Source organism: Pantherophis guttatus, chromosome 7 (genome assembly GCF_059756535.1).
Source record: "Pantherophis guttatus breed Tessera chromosome 7, ASM5975653v1, whole genome shotgun sequence".
NCBI classification, from domain to species: domain Eukaryota; kingdom Metazoa; phylum Chordata; class Lepidosauria; order Squamata; family Colubridae; genus Pantherophis; species Pantherophis guttatus.
Window position 1 is genome coordinate 32,096,243 of NC_142069.1, and position 24,845 is coordinate 32,121,087.

General features: G+C 37.4%; 2 protein-coding genes across 2 annotated transcripts in view; both read left to right on the plus strand.

Moving 5' to 3' along the window:
- The window catches only part of XPNPEP3 (X-prolyl aminopeptidase 3), a 27,683-nt gene extending 22,948 nt beyond the window's left edge, over positions 1-4,735 (plus strand). Inside the window, exon 11 of the mRNA XM_087873914.1 lies at positions 4,619-4,735. Coding sequence (XP_087730040.1) covers positions 4,619-4,720 — 102 coding nt within the window. The 3' untranslated portion in view covers positions 4,721-4,735. The remainder of the gene's footprint in view (positions 1-4,618) is intronic.
- On the plus strand, positions 4,735-14,935 carry RBX1 (ring-box 1). Its single transcript, XM_034402876.3, has 5 exons — positions 4,735-5,913; positions 7,974-8,052; positions 11,826-11,896; positions 12,439-12,524; positions 14,786-14,935. The coding sequence occupies exons 1-5, from the start codon at positions 5,836-5,838 to the stop codon at positions 14,796-14,798; spliced, it is 327 nt and encodes a 108-aa protein (XP_034258767.1). The 5' UTR covers positions 4,735-5,835; the 3' UTR covers positions 14,799-14,935.
- The last annotated feature ends 9,910 nt before the right edge of the window (positions 14,936-24,845 follow it).

The window sequence follows — 24,845 nt, forward strand, 5'->3', positions numbered from 1 at the left end:
CCAATTGAAGGTTACAAACAGCCACAAGAGTTTTAGTAGTACAAATAGTCCTTGATTATGACTGTTTATAGATGGTTCAAAGTTATGATGACCTTGGAAAAAGTGACTTAAGACAGATAAGATAAACTTGTCATTTTTACTGTAAGCACACTGACCCACATTAAAAATGAAATTCTGTTGGCTGCTCTCAAAAGAAGGTATATATCTACCCATACCCATACATGACACACATATACACAATGTATATACATACACACACACACACACACACACACACACATACATACATATATACACACATACACACACACACCCCTACCTACATCCATCCATATATATATACATATAAATCACTGTCCATTTTGAATCCATAGCAGAAAGGAAACTTGAGAGTTCACAAGGTTGATGCTACATGGAATGCTACTCTTGACTGTATCTAGATGTTCTGCTTTGGATACCATGAAGCCTTCTCCCAGAAGATAACAAGGAAAAGAGGTCATCGACAGGATGTGTAGCATCCCAGGCAATACTGTGAACCCTGCTCAAGCATCGCTTATGTGCTATGTTGTGGATAGAAGAAAGTGAACTACCAATAATATTTTCTGCTGTCCTCATTACTCTCTGCACCGCCTTCCTGTCCAAAGCTGGAATGCTTCCAAACCAGACTATAATGCAGTATGACAGAATGCTCTTGATTGTCCTTCTATAGAAAGTGGTAAGGACAGGGGAAGGAAGATGTATTTTTCTCATGTGACATAGAAAATGCAGGCGTTGCTGTGCCGCTTCACCAGTGTCTCACTGTTGAGCGAACAAGCAAGCTAGCTTACTCATTAGCTACACCACCACAAACTTGACCCATCCTCAATGTTAAGACTATTGCACCTCCCCTATGGTCACAATTGCAATTCAGATGATTTGACAACTGGCTTGCATTTACAACAGCTGCAACACCTTGTGGTCACGTGATTGCAATTTGCAACCTTCCCAGCCGGCTTCTAACAAGCAAAATCAATTGGGGAATCAGGATTTGCTGAGTGACCGCATGATTCACTTAACAGCCACATGAGTCACATAACTGCAGTGATGGGCTTGACAACCAAAGTAAAAATGATTGTAAAATCAACTTCAGTCACATAACTCACTTTAACTACTGCATAGCTTAGGAACCAAAATTACAGTCCCAAGTGGAATCATAGGTCAAGAACCACCTATATATAGATAAAATATTGCATAGTTTTAAGAAAGCATGGGCAATTAAATTTAAGCATTCACCTTTTGAAAAAAGTTTGCTTTCATACCGGTAGATAGAGGCAGTTCATGTTCTTTCTGCTATGAAACCTTGACACATGCAGATTTCCCTTCAATCCATTTTTAATTATTGTCAATGACTAGCGAGGGGAAAGGAGAATTGCATCTTTTTAATAACTAACCTGATTACGATAGTACCATATATAAGTAGTCATCAGATTACTTTTGTTGGATCCTTTTGGAAGAAGGTTAGTATTTTATCCCATTATAGGGGTGTCAAACCAGGGGTGAAATGTTCCCGGTTCAGACCGGATCGCTCCATCCGGTAGCGGCGGCGGCGGGTGGTTTGGAGAACCGGTAGCAAAAATCCCTGCACCCCCCCTCCCCATGCCCAGCTGAGCCTTGCAATCATCAGAGGCTTTTTTTTTTACTTTTAAAAGCACTTTTTCTACAACCTCTTCGGCTGAAAAAATGCTTTTAAAAGTAAAAAAAAAAAGCCTCTGATGATCGTGCTGCTCAGCTGGGATCGTCAGAGGCTTTTAAAAGCATTTTTTCTGCAACCTCTTTGGCCAAAGAGGTTGTAGAAAAAAAAATGCCTTTAAAAGCCTCTGGTGATCCCAGCTGAGTTGCCTGATCGTCAGAGGCTTCCAAAAGCATTTTTTTCTGTAACCTCTTAAAGTTGTAGAAAAAATGCTTTTAAAAGTTTTTTTTTTTAAAAAAGTTGACCATGCCCACCCAGTCACATTCCCCCCCCCCACTAAGCCACGCCCACAGAACCGGTAGTAACAAATTTTAGATTTCACTCCTGTGTCAAACTATTTCATTGAAGGCTGTGTCAGGGTTGTTTGATCTCAGGGGGCCAGGTGGGCGTGGCCAGTTCAACATCACTTGGGTTGGCACCTGTGGTGGCCCAGACGGGGCTGGGGGATCTATTGTCTCCAGTGGAGGAAGGTGAGACCAGGGAGAGTGCCAAACTCTTGTCCTCCATAGGAGCCTTACCGTCTGCTGGAGACCAAGTGCTAAGGCAGGACTTCCTTCGTTCCTTCCTTCCTTCCTATCTTTTTCTTTTCTCTTCCTCTCTCTCTCTCTCCTTTCCTGTCCCTTCTTGGATGCTCAAGTGCAAAAGGGGAAACATTTCTCCTTTTGTTTTGTTTTGCTTGCCTGTGAAAACGGAGCCCAGGGAGGTTGCCCATGGGCCCCGTTTTCAGCCTGGATGGCCTCCTGCAGCACTCTGCCAGCAAAAATGGAGCCCGAGGGTCCACACGCAGCCCCCCCCAAGCTCCGTTTTCAGGGGTAGAGGGCTGTAGGAGGCCATCCAGGCCAAAAACGGGCCTGGGAAGGTCGCACGTGGCCCTCATGAGCTCCATTTTCACTGGCAGAGGCATTGCGAGCTGGTCCTTCGCTGTTTCCAGGGCGGCCCTGTGGGCCAAATCTAAGCACCCATGGGCTGAATCCGACCCGCGGGCCTTGAGTTTGACCCCCCTGCCATAGAACATTTGGGTTTTGAGAAAAAATATGGGGCTAATATAATGGAAACCCTTTATCCAAAAGCCAATCTTGTTGAGATATATGAAGATTTTACCCAGTTATAATAAAATAATTTTAAAGAGAAGGATTGGAAAACCTTTTCTTTCTTTAGCATCTTGCAAAAAAATTAATAAAGTTTCTGATATGCTGGAGAACCACATAATCTATGCTGCTGATAAAGCTAAACTATTTAATTTTATTGAACAGTTTGTATAAAGCTTTGATCAGAAGTTTAAGGATACTCTGTTGAAAAAAGCTTTTTCCAGGCAACAAAGAAAGGAGCCCTACAAACTTCTTTCAAGGAGCTTTGCCTTCTTTTTCAGGCCATTTTCATGGCATTCCCATTATTTTAAAAGCAGGAAAGAATGAAATGCTTAAGAGTACTTTTATTTTCTATTTAATACACATTTTCATGGATCTAAAATAATGTTACTTCAAGTATTATTTCTTGATACACCTTTAAAGTCTAAAAGAACCCTTGAGCTGTGAGTAACTAGGTTCTATAATTCTATAATAATATGACACTTCTGAAATCTGAAGTGACTACTGTATGGCTATAGTCTTAAATTTGTTTCACACTTTATTAGGCATAGGCATTTTTTAAAAAAAATTAGGGCCACAGTAAGTAGTAGACAGCAGCAGAAGAAAAGAGGATAGAAACCCCCTTCTTTGACAGTTTTTATTTCTTTCTGATACTACTTGCTCATCCTCTGACATCTTTTTCTCTGTTCCAACTTTTAAACTTTAGAGGAAAAACACTTTCATCATTGAGATCCAAATTAACCTCTTATAGAGGACTATTAAAATTAGGCCATGAGCCATATTCAGCCTTAGAGCTGTAGGTTACTAATTTTTGTTCTATACTAATTGATATGTGTTAGTATAGAACAGGCCAGGTAACATTTCTGTGCATGTTTACTTCAACATTTATTGATTATTCACAGTAAGGCTTATATAAAGGATTGCATACCAATTTGGGGTAACTTTTTTTTTTTTTTGCTGGCTTCCACTCTCCCTCCTCAAACTTTTTAGCTGGGAAAGCTAAAATTGTGTGCGTATTTACTAATCTGGAATGTGAGTTTGGCTTGATTTAATCTACAATTTATAGGCCATTTTTCAGATTAAGATCTCAGGACAATTACCTTAGGCACTGAAAAATGTTGTGGATACTGCTGAAATATATTCAAGAGTTTCTATGAAGAGTATTGCACTCTAGTAAGTTTAATTTTACAGGAAAAGCTGCCTACCTACCTAATGCGTATCTATTTTATTTAGTAAGTACATATTTAGTAAATACATATTTAGGTAAGGGTGTTATTCCAAGCCTAAAGTATGTAGATATTAAACCAAAGAAGCAGTTACTTAAGAGGAAAGAGTGAGTATATGAAAAACTAAGCTTCAAAAAATACTTTTGAATAGGTTCAGGATAGGTGGGTATCAATGATTCAGGGTATGTGGAAGTTGGTAAAACGTAAAAACATTTTCAGTTTCCTCAGCTTACTCGTTTTTTAAAGGAAAAGGAAGTAAGTGTGAAGGAAATGCTGAAGTTTTTCTATATTATGTAAAAGCTACAATTCAGTCTTTTTGCATTTGAAACAGGCCCCTCTATACACCTTAACAATTTAGGAGACATTATCTTGGGCTTGGGATATAACTGCATGAAGTCAGCCATGCAGGCTGTTGATAAGAGGGGGAAGCAACTGAGTATAGTATTCAAAGTGGCATTTTAATAATTTTTATTATGGGTATAGGATTTTAATATTTGGTTTATTAATGACTGTGGTTATGAATTTAAGTCCCCTCTTTTTTTGGCTCCGTTTTATTTCGTTTGCTTGGTAATCAGAATCAGCAACAACCTCAAACTGTTACATCAAAGTCAAAAACTGAGAGAACAGACAAGCTTTTATGGATATGCCAAGATGCCATCTCTACAGGGTCGGTATGACGCAGAGCACAAACACGGGAGTTCAGCGAGACTTATTTGCGAGTTAACACGCTGAGAAAATGGACGGCTATATATCGATTGTCGTCCTAATATTTCGTTCGTTAAGAAGTACTGTTCAAATTAATGGGGCTTTTCGAGCAAGGCAACGTGATTCTGCTGGCTGGGGCTGCAAGTGCATTTTGCACGCGATCGATTGTAACCGGATCTGGCACACAACATCTGCAAAAATCTATTGCAGGACGAAACAAAGCGTCCGGGGAGACGGCGGCGAAGTGCCGCGTGCAATGTTTTCAAAACGAAAAAGAAAAATCGTTCTGCAAACCCTGGTTAAATCAAGAGTTGCTAATCGGGGCCAGAGCAGGCAGGATGCACGTAAAAGGTTCAGGCAATAAGAAGAGGCTTCCGACGCGGGCTGGTCTTAGCCCAATACATGGGGGGGATTTTGCAGGGATCAGATGAACTGCCAACGCTGTGACTCGCTCGAAATTTGTAGGGCCGACCCTTAGCAGTTGTTTCTGAAGCTGCGAGTGGCGTGACTAAGATTTGGGCTACTGCACCTTCTATTTTACCAGCCCACCCACCCGCCTTTACTCCCCCCCCTTTAATTATTCCCATGTTGTGTTTATTTCGGGCCGCGCAAATCCAGAGAACCACCAGTTGGCAACAAGGAAATAAAGAAAAGGTAGGGCCACCAGATTTGGTAACCCTGCCTTTTCTGCGGCTGATCAACTGACGTTGAGTAATTCCGGAATATCTCTTTAAAGGAGCGTCTACGAGGCTCTACCCCTTTTCCTCCACCCTCCCTGCCAGGGTCGGGCAACTGGCGAGGAGCGGCAAGGAAGACGACGCAAGGGCTGCGCGTAACGGGCCCCGCCTTGGCCAGCGCCTTTAAGAGAGAAGGGGCACGTGATCAGGTCCCGTCCCCCCCCCGCTCGCTCCCCCTTTTCGTTCACACCTGCTTGTAGGAAGGGGAGGGCGTCAGCCACCGAACACAATATTAAGTGGGGGGGGGGAGAGAAAGGGAGGGGAACCAAAAGGAAACTATCGCGTGGCTTTTATTTAGTCGCGCGCATGCGAGTTGAAGGCAGACCGCTGCAGGGATTTCCTCATCCAAAATGGCTGCCGCGATGGATGTTGACACTCCGAGTGGCACCAACAGCGGTGCCGGTAAAAAGCGCTTTGAAGTAAAGAAGGTGAGAAAAGGGGAAGCGGTTTGACCCGTAATGGTAATGAAGCCGAACGGACTAGAGAGGGTGTCGATTCTTCTGGAGGGGCTTCTTTAGTATATGTGAACGGGCAGATGCTTAGACTGGGCAGCATCCTTCTGGACCGAGTTTGAGAAGGGGCTGCGGGAGTGAGCCGCCAAGTGCTTGGGTGTTGCGCGGCTCCGTTCGAAAGGCGATGGGAGGAAGAGGGAGGTGAGAGGAAAGTGAGGGAGAACTTTACCGGTGGATTTAAGTACTCACTAGGCTTTTTAAAGACGGCATTTCGGTCACCAGTTCTCGGTAGTTCTTTGACTTGGGATGCTTTGGGGGGGTGGGGCGCGACGGGAAAATAAGATCTCTGACCAAGAAAATATTGGCTAAATGATACGTCAGGAAATTGGCTCTTCTGGCTCCTGTTCTAACGTCATACCAGTTGGTCTTCCTAATCTACATGTGACAGTGCTTGTAAATATGAACATGCAGGTAGTCCTCGACTTACAACAGTTCGCTTAGTGACCGTTTGAAGTTACAACAGCACTGAAAAGAGAGTCTTATGGCCATTTTTCACACTTATGACCATTGTAGCATCCTGAGGGTCACATGATTTATATTTGGATGCTTGGCAACTGACTCACATTTATGACAGTTGGCATGTCCTGGGATCATGTGATCCCCTTTTGTGACCACCTGACAAGCAAAGTCAATGGGGAAGCCAGATTCATTTAACCGTGTGACTAATTTAACAACTCCAGTGATTCACATAACTGTTGTAAAATGGGACAAAACTTGCTTAACAAATTTCTCACTCAGCAACATAAATTTTGGGCTCAATTGTGGTCATAAGTTGAGGACTACCTGAATTAATTTTCAATCAGTATGTGTCCTTATGACATAGACCCACAATTTAGTCCACTAGATAAGAAAGTGTTACGTCTGTGAGACTGTGTAGATGATTTCTAAGGATACTTGTAGCTGTCACTGTGGTTGGCTAATTGGAGTGAAAGCTAAGAAAGACAAAAGTGCATGTAGGACCATCTCCATGGAACAATAATTTTTCTGACTTCATAATAAAAGAAAATGAAATGCTTAAAAATAAATCATAGCTAACAGAGACTGAAAGCAACTTCAGCAACATTTAGTTATATTTACTTGAAATAACAGAATTTTTCTGAATTAGTACATACTTTTGAGTTACAAAACAATCTATTTTCTAATTGGATGGCTCATTGAAGGAAAAAAATCAAATTTAATTGCTATTAAAATAATGGATGTAACTGCATTAAATTATTAAATTAAATATTACTGGTTGTAGTAATTTTAATATATGTATTGAGTGAGGTTAAGAAAAAGGTATCGGCTCAGCATTAATGATTCACTGATTATTGAGAATGGTTTTTTGTTTTTCTTATATTTCTTATATGGGTTCAAATACTCACATCTTATTTGATTTGGATTAACACTTTATATGTGTTAATATGGTAATTTGGAAACAATAGTTTGAAATTTTTGCATGTAATCCACAGTTAAATCATACGGCTTAATAGCAATAGCATTTAGACTTATATACCGCTTTACAGCGCTTTACAGCCTTCTCTAAGCGGTTTACAGACTCAGCATATTGCCCCCCAACAATTTGGATCTTCATTTTACCCACCTTGGAAGGATGGAAGGTTAAATCAACCTTGAGCCTGGTGAGATTTGAACTGCCAAATTACAGGCAGCCGACAGGCAGCAGAAGTAGCCTGCAGTACTGCACTCTAATCACTGTGCCACTGTGGCTAATATGAAATGAAAAGGCTTTTGATTTATTTTTGTTAATTAGAACAATAAAATATATCTACAATAACACTAGTGGTTGGGGAAAATCATTGGGACTGAATGAAAAGTGTTTATAACTAGATATGATTGGGTCTGTGATTTATATTGCTGTTCAGTAAACCATATTCAATAAAAAAGCTGAATTGGGTCAAGGATGACTAGGAGGAAATGGGCAAAATTGAGTTTTTTGTAGATACTTGTATACACTTAAATGTGTCTTCTTTTTGTAGTGGAATGCAGTTGCCCTTTGGGCTTGGGACATCGTTGTTGACAACTGTGCAATATGCAGAAATCATATTATGGATCTCTGTGAGTACTTGAAGAGAGAATATATGTGTTTGTGTATTGCAGGTCCTATAATTACAGATGTGCAAAGACTAATAGAAAAGTCCAGTGACATGATGAAAAAACAACTTCAAATGGAAAGTAGGGCAATAATTGCTTGCCACCATTTGTGTTAGATTCCCCATCCTACTCCCACTTGAAGTTGTATTCGTAGTTCTGGGTCTGGGTTACCAACTTTCAAATTTTCACTGAATTGCAGTTCCTTTGTAGGCTGGAGATTATGAATGTCATGACTATAAACTGGTTTTTGGCTTTTAAAGAGAAAACCTTTGAGACAAACTAGAATTTAGGCCTTTGAAGTTTGCTCTCATTATGGAATGATGAGGCAAATTAAGCCATTGTCATAATTGCTTCTGAATCTGTTTTCTGACACTAAAAACATTTGTGTAGTTTTATGCTTCTCTCCCAGGAGTGAAACAAGGGTTAATAACAGCTGGAGTGTATCTGTTGTGGGCCTTGTTATGAGGATAATCAGCCATATGCTAGAGCATGGGTGTCAAATTCGTAGCATCATGTGATGTATCACGACGTTTTTCCCCTTCATGGAGCTGGGGTGGGCATGGCCTATGTGTGCCCCCATTTTACACGTGTATACTGGAGTATTCAGTCAGGGGAAACAGCAAAGAAAATCACTGTTGAATCTGTTGCGTTAGGTAACTATTTAGAAGAGCTTTGTGGAGTGACATAAAGCCTTCTCTTAATTTACTGAAAATACTGCTATAATGAATTTCCTAAATTCTGTCAAGATAGCAATTTAATGCAGATTCTATTCAAGCATGTCTTGCTGTATGTTTTCCATCTCTGTGTGATCAATGTTTCCTTCCCTGCTTCAGAATATTGACAAGATTCTTGAAAAAATATACCCAAATACCTATGTTTTCAATTGTTGCAGGTAATATGACATGAAAAAGCTAGCTGAAAGAATGGCTGGATGCATTGAGGATTTGTTATTGTATCATCAGTCCAGACATTTATCTATTTTAAATGGTCATATATTGTATTTTCACTGCAGGAATACATACCTTATCTGGCAATGCTTGTAGATTTACTGAAGGAGCATATCTTGGGGTCCAACACCATTCTTTGGGCTGATACATCATCTACGTTTTCCTTAGGGACAGCCCTAGTACACTCGTGCTAATCTCAGATTTGTAATACTGCTATATATTCTGTACATCTTCCTTAAAGAGTAATCCAGAGGCGAAAGTTAGTGCAAGATACCACAAATATATTACAACTAAGCTAAATGCATTATACTGTCTGCCATTTGGCTGCTGCGCCATTTTTAAAATAGTGGTGTTAAATGTTAATGCAAAACTGTCTATATCCATATAGCCATCATTTTTATACTTAGGAAGAGATATCCAGCTTACCAGGGTTGCAGATCAGAACTCACCAGTGATGCATATAAAGATGTGAATGTTCCAGAATTTTGAAATAAGAATAGAAAACAAGCTGTTCTTCTAGGTGAAAGACAGAAATTTAGGAGAAAATGGAAAGATAGATAATTTTTAAGGGTTTGACAGATTATATCAATTTGGTTTGCTTATGAAACTATGAACAGAAAAATGAAAAAGTTTATTCAGTCAGTAATTATAAATATATTGATGTTTACTTAAAACGCTTAATTTCTGTCAAACCAAAGAATAAGCTTCTAAAATCTAACAAATATAGCATCTCTTCATTTTCACTTTTGACTATAGCTGCTTCTAATGTTGAAAACAGAAGAAACCATCTGCAGTACAGTATATTGTTCTGAACCGCCCTGAGTCTACGGAGATAGGGCAGCATACAAATCACATTAAATAAATAAATAAATAAATAAATAAATAAATAAATAAATAAATAAATAAATAAATAATAGTAAAATAAAATTTGAAATTGACACAGAAAACAGAAAAAATGAGAAAGGGGAAAAACATGATCCTGAATATACATATTGCCACATGAAGCAGTATTGTGAGGATATTTTTGTGCGTCTAACTGTATTAATATAGATATACAGTGAAAACTATAGCTGTGTATGTTTGTTTCAAATCTATCCTTTGGTGTTAAAATGACCATCCATCCATATATTAAGTATATTCAACCAAATAACAAATGAAATTAAACCATTCTGCAACCGTATTGCAAATGTACATTTGTATATATTCATTCTAGAAAGAAAGAGGGACACATGATAAATCCTACCTTTGCTGGTATGACCCTGATCACTTCCTTTGAGAAAGGATAGATTAAAAAGGTTCTTCATTTTAGGTTAGAAAAATCCTGGTGCATTATATTTAGGTATCTAAAATCTGATTTTATAGTTTTTAGGAAATAGCTAGTTGAAAGTTATACATATACTCATGCATACATGAAGCCCCGGGTATGGCACATTACAGCCATCTTAACTTTTTGATATAATCTACTGTGTCATTGTTCTGAAACACCTACATACAACTGGGTAGTGGAAATGGTATGAATAACATGGTTTATTATACTGTATAACTGGACTCTAGAATTTGGTTGCGAAATTTTCATCTTCCTAAAATATTGCTACAAGATGCTATAAGTTTCTATTGCTTTAAAATTTACAATAATTGCTGAGAAAAATCATATAGTAATTTGGAATTAAATTGCTTCTAATGAAATCTAGCTCTCTTCCTCTTTTTCAGCTTAACTAGTTCCCTAAATTGATGGTTGCTTGATAAAGGCTAGGAAATTGAAGCTACATGTGTAAAATAAAATTCACATTCAATGCAGCTATTGTATTATAAATATTGTAGCCTGTTTTTAATAGCATTTGATTGTCCATCAGAATCATGGATTCAGAATGTAGTTAAATTGAACTCTGCTTCTGAAAACCCATATGCAATCCTTAATTTTCTGCCAAAAGCAGTTCATATACTTCCTATTTTGGTGAACAGAATTTGCCAAAAATAAACTGATAATCCCAATTTGCCTTAAGCACCATTTCTTAATTTTGAGATTTGGAATAAATCAAATTCAAAATTCAAATGAATAATAAATTTCCTTTGCCATTTGAAAGAAAAAAATCCCATGGAGTCTGAACTATTGTTGTTATTCCTCTTGATTTGTTTTCTTTTTACTTGTTATTTTAGCTGTTTTTAATGTCTTGATGTTAAATTTATTGTAAACTCTTCAAAGAGATTTCAGTAGCAAGTATACCTCATTAAATAAATAAATTGAATTCATTTAAGTTACTTTAGCTAAATGTAGATTGAGACATAATGATGCCAGTATTTTTACTAATTTTCCTTTTCTGTTACATTGCAAATTATTATTTGAATACAGTGTTTGAAGGCTTTTAGGGCTGCACTCAGGTTTTGGAGAGCTATCAGTTACACATCCATGAAGTATATTCTAGTAGAAGGCATATTTTTATGCCCAACCCCTCTTTTTTTCTCTCTCTCTCTTTTTTTATTTGGCTTTAAGACTCATTCCAGTCATGGATGAACAAATTTGTCCATGTCAGTATGATTATGAGAATTGGTGTTGCTTGCTATGCTTGGTCTGTTGGCTTCTATAGCTTCTTATGATGTAATGAAAATAAAAAATGGAGAAATAGTTGATTATGTCATATTGAGCCTTCTTCGTTATTCATACAATATAGGTGTCTCGTTTCTCCAGTCCCACTTTTAGCAGAGAACATACTTGTCATCACAGGTTCTTGTTTCATCTACTCAAATAAGTAGTTATGAATCATAACATTAATGTTGTTCTTGTTCTTGCAGGTATAGAATGCCAAGCTAACCAAGCATCAGCTACCTCGGAAGAATGCACTGTTGCATGGGGTGTTTGTAATGTAAGGAATCTATTTTATGCCGTTTAAATATATTTTTTATTCCAGTAGCAATAAGAATTACTAATAATTTCCAGTAATAAATAAGCTAGAAGTCTTAAGAAGCAAAATATTTAGAACCTGCTTCCAAATTTGGGGGAATGCAGTGAACCTAATAGCATTCTCATTTCTAAAACTGAAATTTGTTTATGCTATTGTATTTGGTTGAAACTGTTTTATTTATTAATTATTTTTTTATGCTGCCCATCTCACTGATACAGCAACTCTGGGCAACTTACAATATAATAAAAAGATAAAAAAGATAATATAAAGCAATTAAAATTAAAAGGCTTAAATAGAAAGCTAAAAACTGAAAGGATGGGTAACATAGAGAGTGGAGACCTTCTCTATACATCAGGCTTTGCCTTGCAATTCCTGGTGATAATTTTTACCCAGAATATGCTGCTGATCTCATCATCCTCTGAAGTAATTCTACAAAGTAAAAATAGAAATAAAACAGTTTACAACATGCTGTTTTCATAACTTTCCCTCCTTTTTTTTTTTAGCACGCTTTCCATTTTCATTGCATTTCCCGCTGGCTTAAGACTCGGCAGGTATGCCCATTAGATAATCGAGAATGGGAGTTTCAGAAGTAAGTATCATATACTTGCCTAAATAAGGGAAATTCAGTTAACCATAGCATATGCATAATTTCATCTAGGTGTTTTGATTATAGGTAGAGTTTACATTAAGAGTGTTTTGGCAAGCTGAAATTGGCACTTCCATCTGCTTTAAAGGGATGTAGATGAAGTACAACATTACTACATCTGCTTAAAGGAAAGTACATGAGCATGTATGAATTAACCCTTTAGGCAGCAGAGAAAAGTGTCATTGATAAAAGTATAGTATATACTTGTATACAGTATGCAGACTTATATTCAAGATTGCACATATATTTCATTATATAAGTAGAATGATTGTGTACAAGTCCCCAGGGCATTAAGAATCCCCTGATGTAAAAATAATCCACAGTTATGAACGGAGCCTATTGCAGCAAAATTTGAGTTAAATATACATTGATTCAAGTTGAATACATAATGGTTCAAGTTCATTATTCAATATTACTTGTACAATTATATTGTTCCAGTTTACATAAAAATTTGACTTAAAGGTAGACCTTGGGAAGAGTAGACCTTAAAATGGGGACTATGTACTCAGGACTAAATGTCTTTGGAAATAAAGGTAGTTAATCTGATATCTGTTAAAATACCAATAACAGTATAAAATATATTTGTAAACTTGATTTGATAGATACAGATTTGCAACAGAAGAATGGAGCAGATTTGCAATTACATTAATAATAGTTTATGGCCAAATAACTGTTAAATCTAATAATTTATCTGTTTTTTTATTGTAATAAGCAGCGATAAAATCTCTATATCATGGAGAGATTTCTGTTGACCTTAATTAATATATAAGAATCAATAAGATTGCAGCATCATAAACAAAAGCCTCAATAATAGAATTTCAGAGCAAAGAAATAATATTGCTTAAGATTCACAGAAATTTTCAACATTCTATGTCATGTAATGTAAAGTGTGCAACACATTTCAGATCAAGTGTGCCCAACAGTTACATATGGTATAAGCATGATGTAATGTTTCATTCATTTTTAAATGGCAGAATTGCCAGCTTGTGCAAACCAGCAGTTAACAAGCAGTGCACTGATGTAGGAGTTATTTAGTATGATTTCCTAATTTGCAGGTGCTATCCCTTAAATCAGGAAAATGCAACCTAGTTTGCTCTAGATCAGCGATGGTGAAGCTTTTTTTCCTCAGGTGCCGAAAGTGCATATGCGTCCAGACACCCATAATGCAATGCCCCCCCGCAGACCCTGTCCCCGTGCATGCACGCGCTCCCCCCACCCCCCCTCAGGCATGCGCACACAGCCCCTGTTTTGGTGCTAGCAGGCCTCCATGAAGCCCCCTGGAACCAAAAACGGGAGCCCCCCTCCCTCATTTTGGTGCTAGCAGGCCGCCCTGAAGCCTCTTGGAACCAAAAATGGGGTCCGGGGGGGAACATCTCACCCACCCCCACACATGCACAAATCTCCCAGCAGAGGCCTGAAAATCAGCTGGCTGACAGGAGGTGCGCGGGCATGCACAGTGGAGCTGACCTGGGCAGCGGCTCGCATGCTCACAGAGATGGCTCCGTATGCCACCTGTGGCACACATGCCATTGGTTTGCCATCACAGCTCTAGATATTTTCAACTCCCTCATATCTGTCTCTTTAAACATGACCAAGAACAAACTTTTGTGATTTTGGCATTCAAAACTTCTGTAGGATACCAGATTTTCTGCAAGTCAGGACTCTTTCAAATTAAGATCAGCTTCTGGTGATTTCATGGAAATATTTATGTAGTTTTTTTACCAAACAGAAGTGATTTACTAACACTTTCTTCCAGTATGTTTTTTAAAACCAATTTAGCTAACTTTCCTGTATTTCCTATTAGTCTCCCATCCAAGTACTAATCATGTATATAGCACAGGCCAAGTTATTTGCAGGACCATCTCTCCCTGAGAATATGTATCTGCTCATCCCACTTTGTTAGAGTGGGTGCACTCCAGGTTCTCTTCGCTTAAATGTTGTCATCTGATGGGACTTCAGAAGCATGATTTTTTCATAGCTGCCCCAGCCCTTTAGAATAGTCTCCCACCTGAGATCTGAGGGATCCTTATCCTTTTAACCTTCTGGTAGTCCATGAGGTTTTCCCTCACGCTAGGATGGGAGTTTTGTTGGGAAGCTGTTTAGCCTGGTGCCCGAGAGAAGGGTATTTTGTAGATTAGAAAAATGATTGTATTCTGACATAATTGCTACTTTGTCCTAAAAGGAAAATCCTTTTTATTTTCTAGGTATGGACATTAGCAGGAGAGCCAAGATCCCCAAGTTTATTCTGTCTTAACTTAAGCCTTCCACAGTGCAAGTGGGCTGACTCTGTTATACCATTTTTGTTTTTTCTTAATGCAGTCATTGTGAGTAATAAATCTTTTTGGTCTCCTGTTTGAGTTGCTTCTTGAATTCTCATAACTTTAATTATTTTAAAGTAGACCTGAATTCCTTGCAATTACATATTCTGAATAATTATTTACACATAATCCATAATTGTGCATACAATTGACTAATGCAACCTATAAAAAGCATATGGTCAGAAATGTCCCTTGAGTAAACAAATGCAGCTGTCATCAAATCATAACATTTAAAACTTTTAGAGATCAGCAATAAGAAGCCATTTCTTCTCAATTTTTCACAAAAGGTAAGAATGTTAGAACATCTTTCATAGTCTACAGCAGCAAAATCTATGCTAAATTATGTACATCATTCCTATGTAGAATTAGAGAAGTCCAGTAATGTTTCTAAATTATGATAAAGTGCTTGTGTAAGAAGCAAAGAAAACCTGGTAATTTCAATAAGCCATGAGCAATTCATCTTGAATCTGATTGTGTGTTTTTCTGATTTCAGAAATAAATCCAGATTTATAACAGTAATATTCATACTACCAAAAGGATATTAAACTGATTAGAAGTTCATATTTTTCACAAATTCTTAATACCTGTACAAATGCATATATTTCAACTATAGCCTGACTATAGGAATTTCTAAATCGGCTGAATAAGTAAGTAGTATAGTGACATCTCACAGAATGGTGAATATAAAATATTTTAATTATTCTGATCCATAGGATTATCCAGATTGTGGTGCAGAGCAAAATGTTTGCAGGGCAGAAATTTTAGTAACATTATTTCCACTTATCTCATATAGATAGTCCTCATCTTATGACCATAATTGAGCCCAAAATTTCTGTTGTTAAATGAAATATTTGTTAAGTGAGTTTTACCACATTTTGAGACCTTTCTTGCCACGATTGTTAAATGAATGACTGCAGTTGATGAGTTAGTAACCCGGTTGTTAAGTGAATCTGGCTTCCCTACTGACTTTGCTTGTGAGAAGGTCACATGATCATGGCACACACAAACCATCATAAATATAAACCAGTTGCCAAGCATCTGAATTTTGATTACGCAATACTGGGAATGCTGCAAAGGTCATAACTCTGAAAAACAGTATAAATCACATTTTTCAGTGTCTTTATAACTTTGAATAGTCACTAAACTAGCTGTTGTAAGTAGAGGACTACCTGTATATGAAGAGAGTAAGAGGGCATTCAAAAGCTTCTAAATACGTTTTAAAGGCATATTTTATACAAATTGGTATAATTGAATCTTAAATGTTTATGCGTCCCTAATAAAAATAGTTTCATTCCACAATTGAGGGTTTTTTTGGGGGGGAGGGGTGAATCCAAAAGGAACAAAATCCAGTCCTTATACTTTTGGTTCTTCCAGTATCAGTCTTATGCACAACATCTTTTCTCCGGGTCTTCCTTAGTCTTTGATTAAGCTGTTGTTTTATTGGTTGTTCCTGCTAACACCAAATGACCTATGAATTATCCAGTAAGTAGTGATTTAGAATGCCTCAATCTTTTCTGTTATTTATCTGAAACTCAGATCACATAATATTTTGTCATAGTATCAAGTAATGCTAAGCATAAATTAACAGGAAGTATGCAGTATAACTTTTTCTAGGAAAAATTCAGAAAATATAGACAAAGGGTCTAGATCACAGGTGTCAAACTCACGGCATCAGGTTGCCATCACATGACGTATCGATGTTTTTCCCCTTTGCGGAGCTGGGGTGGATGTGGCATGTGCGTGACGCATCCAGCCCGCAGGCCACCAGTTTGATAGCCCTGGTTTACATAGTTCTTTTTAAAAGGACACATTCTGTAGCTGGTGCCACATTAAAAATACCCTCTTGTTAATATTCATGCAAATGAACTGGATATCTAAAATTGTGAGGCTTGAATGGGTAGCTATGGTAGAGGAAGACCTGTGAGGTAAGCTGATCCCAGGTTTTAAATACAAGTAGAAGCATTTTAAATTGAGTCTACAAATAGATTGGAGTCCTATAAATTAGTGAAATACTACAATAATGTTCAAGCTTTGTTTTTAACAAGCTGCAATTTATGAACTATTTTTAAAGACAATTCAGAGCACATCTTGTAATAGTTTAAATGGGAGATTATTAGAGTCACAAATATATTAGGCTCTAATTATGTTACATTCAAAAGGATGTGAAATCCTTAGTGCTTCCTGAGCTTGCTTGTAGATGTTTCATTACCCAAATAAGTAACTATTGATTTATTTATTTGATTTGATTTGATTTGATTTTTATACCACCCTTCTCCAGCAGGACTCAAGGTGGTGAAGATAAAACATAGCATACAAAATTTAAAACAATTTAAAAAGATATTAAATAATTTCGGCCCACAATTTAAAAACACCCCAATAAAATCAATTACAAATTAAAACCGAAAGATGGGATCAAACCAGCCCGGCTAGATTAAGTAAGTGAGTTTTAAGGGCCTGACGAAAAGTCCGGAGGTCCGGGATCATACGTATCTTTGGGGTTAGGTTGTTCCAGAGGGCGGGTGCCGCCACAGAAGGGTCTCCCTCTGGGGGTCGCCAGCCGACATTGTCTGGCCGACGGCACCCTGAGGAGCCCCTCTCTGTGCGAGCGTACTGGCCGGTGGGAGGCTATTGGCGGCAGAAGGCGGTCTCGTAGATACCCAGGCCCTAAGCCATGGAGCGCTTTAAAGGTAGTCACCAACACCTTGAAACACACCCGGAAGACCACTGGAAGCCAGTGCAGCTCACGCAGGAGGGGTGTCACATGGGAGCGCCCTATTGCTCCCATAATCCCCCGCGCGGCTGCATTCTGGACCAGTTGGAGCCTCCGGGTGCACCTCAAGGGGAGCCCCATGTAGAGAGCATTGCAGTAGTCCAGGTGGGACATCACCAGTGCTAGTGAGTGTGGGATTTACTCCCTGTTCATATACGGTATCTTACCCTGCCAGTGTTGGTTAGGGTGATGATGTTTTTTCTTAGTGGCGCCTATCTCAGTTTTGGCTGCTGGAGGGGGTTTTCTAGTTTTCTTTTTAGCTTTTTATTGTCTTTTGAATGGTGTATAAATGTGGTTTATTACTCTGTGTCAGTGGTGAAATCTAAAATTTGTTACTACCGGTTCTGTGGGCGTGGCTTGGTGGAGGGGGTAATGTGACTGGGTAGGCGTGGCCTTTTTTAAAAAAACTTTTAAAACCATTTTTTCTACAACCTCTTCGGCGAAGAGGTTGTAAAAAAATGCTTTCAAAAGGCTCTGACAATCCCAGCTGAGTTGCCTGATCATCAGAGGCTTTTTTTTTCTTTTAAATGCCTTTGCCGATCAGGCAACTCAGCTTGGATCGTCAGAGGTTTTTAAAAGAAAAAAAGCCTCTGACGATTAGGCAACTCAGCTTGGATCGTCAAGCACCATCTTGGACCGTCAGCTTGGATTGTCAAACTCAGCTTGACGATCCAAGCTGAGTTGCCTGATTGGCAGAGGCTTTTTTAAAAAGCCTCTGCTGATCAGGCAACCCAGCTTGGATTGTCAGAGGCATTTAAAAGAAAAAAAGCCTCTGATGATTGCGCGGCTCAGCTGGGCATTGGGGGGGGGCAGGGATTTTTGCTACCGGTTCTCCGAACCACCTGCCTCCATCGCTACCAGATCAGGCGATCCGGTCCGAACCGGGAGCATTTCACCCCTGCTCTGTGTCTGCTGAGGGCTGATTAATCTGAATGTCAAGTTTCTAGCCTTTTTGGATTTGGCGTGGTATAGGATGCTTTCAGTTTATTAGCTGAAATTGTTGTTGAGTCTATATGTTATGAGATTAAGAAGATTTCATTGTTTCTTCTTACTGTTGGTTGGTATTCATGGATGTGCTTTGCTAATCTTCTGCCTATTTGTCCTACCGGGCAGCTGTTACGGTCCTTACACTGCACAGTATCTTGTAGATAACTCCCGTTTTTTGTTCTTGGGCTTCTGAGTCTTGGTTTATTTAAGATGTTTTGGAGATCTTTAATTGGTTTGTGCACTATGGTGAAGCTGCATGGTTGTAGTAGTCTGCTGATTGTTTCTGAGATGTTTTTGATGTATCCCAGTGGTGCCATTTTCATAGCTTTTGCTGGTTGTACTTGTAGTGAGTTGTGATTAGGCACTTTTTGATCAAGTTAAACCTGTCTTTCTCATACTGTACTAACTTTCAGGTATGGGACAGAATTCTTGAGGGTTTTTTAAAAAATTAAGTTGTAAATGGCAACAACCAATCACATTAAGACACTGGCTAAGCTTGACTCATCACTTTAAAATTTTTCATTCACAAAACTGTTTCCTGTGTCCTAATATAATCAATAACTGATCATTTTCCATAAAATTAAATCAATTTTATGAATACATTATTCGCCTGCACAGTCTAACATTTGCAGTACATAATAGAAGGTGCATTTGTGGGGTTAGGGTGGGGTGGAATTATTGCAATCGAAGATCCCTTCATAGGATCTCCACCCTCTTAATCTCTATACTTCATTCCTGGGGTGTTTAAGTTCAGTAATACCTAAGTGATAAAGCTCCACCTAGCCAGGTAGTTTTTGTTTAGAAATGAAATATGCCTCATCTGGAATTTGGATGGAGTGCAACAGCAGATTCCCCAGTTTGATGAAGCATAAACATAACTGGCTTAGACTTTTTTGGAGTGTTTGATTATTGCTAAAGCAAATGTAACAATGGGGTAACAAAAATGAAATGTTTTTATTTTATTAAAAAATAAACTACGTAAGGCATAGATATGTAGACCAAAACTAATAAACAAGCAGTTGTAAACAGATATAAAAGTAAAAATACCTACAGCTGAGCAAAATAGCATCAAAAAGAAATAAAATAACCCTGACATTTTTTCTGTCCCCTTTATCTTATCGGTTCCATTTCTGTCATGGCTTTTAAAAGCCTGTATCTTAGGTCCAATAAGGAAAAATGTGTTTACACATCCTTTGAGACATGCCACATACTTTGAATTGCTTTCAATAATTTAATAAAACACCTGTTAAAAATACTATAAAACATAAAGTGCAGTAAAGAAACAATACCAACCATCTTTTCAATAATATTTGTTTGTACTTCTATTTACTATTGATATTATTACTTGTGTCTCACTTTGAAATATGGTTATCATAAAAAGTGAGGGAAATAATTGTAATAAAAGAATAGATTTTAAAACTGTTTGCTAAAAAACCCCATCTGTTTTGTGTAGAATTAAATGGTTAACTAATCCAACAAAAACATTAAATATAAATGGATTGAATAATATCACTGTTTCCCATTTTTAATCCCAAACTGATTATCAATTTTGGAGTTGCTGGCCTTGGATGGTTGCCAGATTATGGCCATTCTTCCTCATGGGCTGGGAACCTTCTATTCAGGTAACAGTCTCTCAGCAGATAATGGGCCTTTCCTTCAGTACCTCTGTGCTTCTAATGATCTTTCTGTTCTTTCTCTTCTACACATGCAAAGGAATGAAGAAATTGGCCTTCAACAGAAGAGAATGTTTGTAGCTCAGGTTTGAACTGTGGGGTCTTTGGTGCTGTCTTAGCATGATTGTTTTCTTGAGATGCTTCATTACCAAACCAGATAAATTGTTACCTAGTTTGGTAATGAAACATCTGCAAGAAAACAACCTCAGAGAGTATCAAGGACCCCACTGATTGGTCTTTCTTCAGCAGTCATCTTTGAAGACCTTGTATGGATGTGTTCACATGGTACACTTTACCTAGTTAATTATCTTTTACTAATAATTTTCTGAATTAGCATGATACACTGAACCATATTATTTAGCACAGTGACTTAAAAAAAGGCTAGTTTTTGCTAGTTCAGTGTGCTACATAAATAGCATACCTACATAATTCACCAAGCCGAAAGTGGTGTTTCCTTCTACCTCTCATTACCCAAATGTTTAGATCAAATTTTTAGACTGTCGTCCAACTACAAAATGTCATCATCTTCCATTTACAGAAGTAGAATTAGTACCGTATATTAAATCTTGATTTCAAATTGATTTTCCAAAGAAATAACTATTTCCGATTTTGTGAAAGTAGTAAACCTAATGATTTTCTGCATTTATTGGGGGAAATAAGATGGCGGGAGGTACATATTCCTTAGCCAGACTATTTGAATTGACATGTCATGCACCCACAGCAGATATGTTCAAACAACATACTGAGCCACATTTCAGCCAAACATGTTGCATGAGCACAGGCAGTACCGTATTGCTTCTGCATGGTTCAGTGTGCCAAGCAAACCCAGACAATTGGAATAACCAATCAAGCTAAATTTATATTAACCAGAGGTAAGCATTCCATGAGAATTAATCATATAGAAATTCCTATTTAGCATTAACTTAATCATCCATCTGTCTTTTAGTAAGGGTTATTTTTTAAGCAGCATTCACACAACTTGCAATATGATCAATCACTGTTAACAAACAATCTGTTCTAGGATATAGTGAGAATGGGGTTATCAAGCTAAAGCATAATATATATTTTTAACATAGCTATTACAAAAATTAAATGTGATTTTGGTTTTTGGCACTTGAATAAGCTTTATAGGTAAAGCCTTGATTAGCCAAATTCAAAAGGAGGGAGTCATCAGTTAGATAAATGCACACAACTTTCAGAAATCTTGATTTTACATTTACATTAAAGTGCAACAATACTGACATCAGTAGATGATTTTGTAACATTCCATGATTGTTACTGCTCTAACTCTTGCAACTAATTTGCTCTGTTGCTATGGAGTAAAGGATATTTATTCAGTCTATCCCTGTCTGCATTGCTGCAACATTTTATTACTTGCTGGTTCTTTCTTTACAAAAGTAGATGGTTTATTCCGTCTCCACAGGCTTAAAAATTAACTCATGCTGATAAATATATATTGGCTTCCATACACATATGGGTGTACACATTTAACATTTCACTTTTCTATTTTTTATATATAAAATAAAATATAATGGGACAAAGGAGGGGGAAAAATTACGATCCAAATTAAATTACAGTTTTTAAAGAAAATAACTATATGTATGATAACATAAATGAAAATTACAAACATTAAATAAAATTCCTCACACAATTTCAAATTGTGAAATATGGAAACAATGTGGGAAAAAGCTAGGTTAACCTTTTTAAAAGGGGATTTGACCAGAAAATTCTAAAGCTTGAGAAGTGTCCACCTGCCCAGACAAGGGACATACTTTACACTGTGACATGGTTTGCTTACCTATGGTTTATTGAACAAGTTGATTTGGCTGTGTATTAGCCAAAGAAAGGAATAGATCATGCCCTGACACATAAGGCCATACCAAATAATATAAAGTAGTGTGTAAACCTATATCAGTACATTTGAAACCAACACTAGCATAACTTTCTATTTCCTGTTTCAGCAAATTAGAGAGGTAGCAGCTTGCGTGTACACAATAAGGGAGGTTTCATGTAAGATTTGAGCCTTAATTAACAAGTTATATGACATAGAATAAGATTTACACTTCTTTATTCTAATTACTGTAACCCTTTTCTTTGGTTTTGAGTATTGTGTGAATACAGCCAAATAGTAAAAGCCCTGGTTAAACATACTTTGTTCCAGTTATGGTGTTTTATCATTTGTAGCATATTCTGAGTCCTATTGTATTCAGTGGAGTTTATTGCCAGGTAAATAAACCTCAACTGAATTGGGGAAAAGGGACAAAATTGAAACTACACAAGAGTTTTTTTCTTAAATCAGGATTCTGTCAACTAAACAATCCCTTGTCAATTGATAACATAGTTCATATTGATAATATATTTCAAAATAGGAAAAGCTGTGTGTTTATAAAAATATGAATATGAAATATGAATAGAATAAGAACATTTTTGGAGACAAATCTATACTTAACCAACATATTGGAATATGTAGTGCTCTTTTTAAATATTACATCATTTATTCTGGATACATACCCACTGATGGATATTTGATGCTTCTCTATGTACAGTATATGAATTTTGTATATTTTAGTGTGCTTCAAAACCAAAAATAATACAGAACAAATAACCCAAGAGTTCTTATTAAATGTATTCAGTTTTTGGGGTTCTGTTTCCAGGGATTTTGTTATTTTTGTTGTTTTATGTGGTGAGAAATAAATAAAACATTATAGTCAGCACTCATTTCAGAAAGTAATATGGCTAGATAACCAGAGAAAATGTTCTCGGCATGAAGTACCACATTGTTTTGACAACTACTAACACAGTGTTCCTCAAACATGGCAACTGGGATTTGAAGTCCCCACATCTTAAAGATGCCAAATTTGAGAAACATTGTACTAGCCATTAACAAGGTTTCCTATGAGAGTTGGTATTGCAGAACTTAATCTGATTGGCTCAGATAGCCCTTGTCAGCATTTAGTCCATCTGGCTAAAATGTGACAGTAGCTTGATTGGCTACTGTCAGAAATTGAAAATTGCATCATTTCTTTCTTCAGAAAAAAAGTCACTACTAACTGAATGGTAATCATATCTGATTCCCTATTGTAGCCTGTAAAAGCTAAAGAAAGATAGGGATATAACAATATGTTTCACTTTCTGACCTTACCCCACCCTTTAATTATTACATACTGTGCTATAACTTTTTTTTTATTTAGTAAAAAGCATTAGGAGCCGTGGTGGTGCAGTGGTGCAGTATTACAGGCTACTTCTGCTGATCACTGGCTGTCAGCAGTTTGGCAGATCGAATCTTACCAGGCTCAAGGTTGACTCAGCCTTCCATCCTTCCGAGGTTGGTAAAATGAGGACCCAGATTGTTGGGGGCAATATGCTGATTCTGTAAAACCGCTTAGAGAAGGCTGTAAAGCACTATGAAGCGATATACAAGTCTTAGTGCTATTGCTATTGCTATTGCTATTGCTATTGCTATTGCTATTGCTATTGCTATTGCTATTGCTATTACAGTGGTACCTCGGTACTCAATGTTACTTGGTTCTGGGAGAGACAATGAGGACCAAAAATGATGAGTACCAAACAAAATTTTCCCATAAGGAATAATCTAGTGAGTCACAAGGCAGCTGACTCTGCCAAACAAAGGATAAGTACCGGGACAAAATTTTCACATCAAAATGTGTTGAGTACCAAATTTGATGCTTTCCAAAGCAGTTGAGTGCCATGGTACCACTATGCCCACTATTCAAAATACACACACTGAACACAAAAAGTAGTTTTCCTGCTTTAAAATAGTCTGCACAAAGATCAAGAGATTTAAGTTTTATTGTCTGTGTGCTGAAACAAGTAACAGAACAACTGATGGGAAAATGTTTAGAAAATGAAGCTGCATACAAAATGGATAACTATAAAATATATCCATATTCTCCATTCTCCATAACCCATATCCATATTCTCTGTTCTAAATAAAACCAGATTATTAAGAAATGCAGCTATTTTTTAATATCTAAAAAATAAGGGTTAGAAGGCAACCCATGCTGGATTTATTATTTGCCCTGCCTTAAACCAGGAGGCTTGATGGGTTGGTGGTAGTTTGCTCAAAAGCGAGAAAATGCATTTTGTATATGCTTATGCTTGTAGAAGCATATGCTTATAAAATCTGCTTGCATGCTTATAAACTATACGCTTATAAAATGATCCATTATTACTTCACTTGTCTCCTGGTTGTGATTTGCTAATGAATAGGCTTAAAGACTCAACCTACTAAACTTTGGCCCATGTTCTTCCACAACATGGAGCCCTTGAAATAAGTTGGACTACAACTCTTAGAATTCTCTTCTAAGAATTGTCCAACACATCTTGAAGGCATCATTACAATAAAAAGTATGTGGTGCTGGTGAGAACAGTAGTATAATTGCAAAACAATACAAAAAGCATTAGATTTAGGATGCAGGTTTTGGAGGATTTTTTCCTACCTCTTGGGTATTCGCTATCTATTTTCTTTTGTAAAAAAAACAAAACTAGATAATTT

What these genes read in the sequence shown, in the direction of transcription:
- RBX1 (XM_034402876.3), top strand. Translation starts at nt 5,836, where the DNA reads ATGGCTGCCGCGATGGATGTTGACACTCCGAGTGGCACCAACAGCGGT. An exon ending in AGCGCTTTGAAGTAAAGAAG is followed by an intron (nt 5,914 to 7,973) that starts GTGAGAAAAGGG and finishes TTCTTTTTGTAG; the next exon opens with TGGAATGCAGTTGCCCTTTG. An exon ending in AAATCATATTATGGATCTCT is followed by an intron (nt 8,053 to 11,825) that starts GTGAGTACTTGA and finishes TTGTTCTTGCAG; the next exon opens with GTATAGAATGCCAAGCTAAC.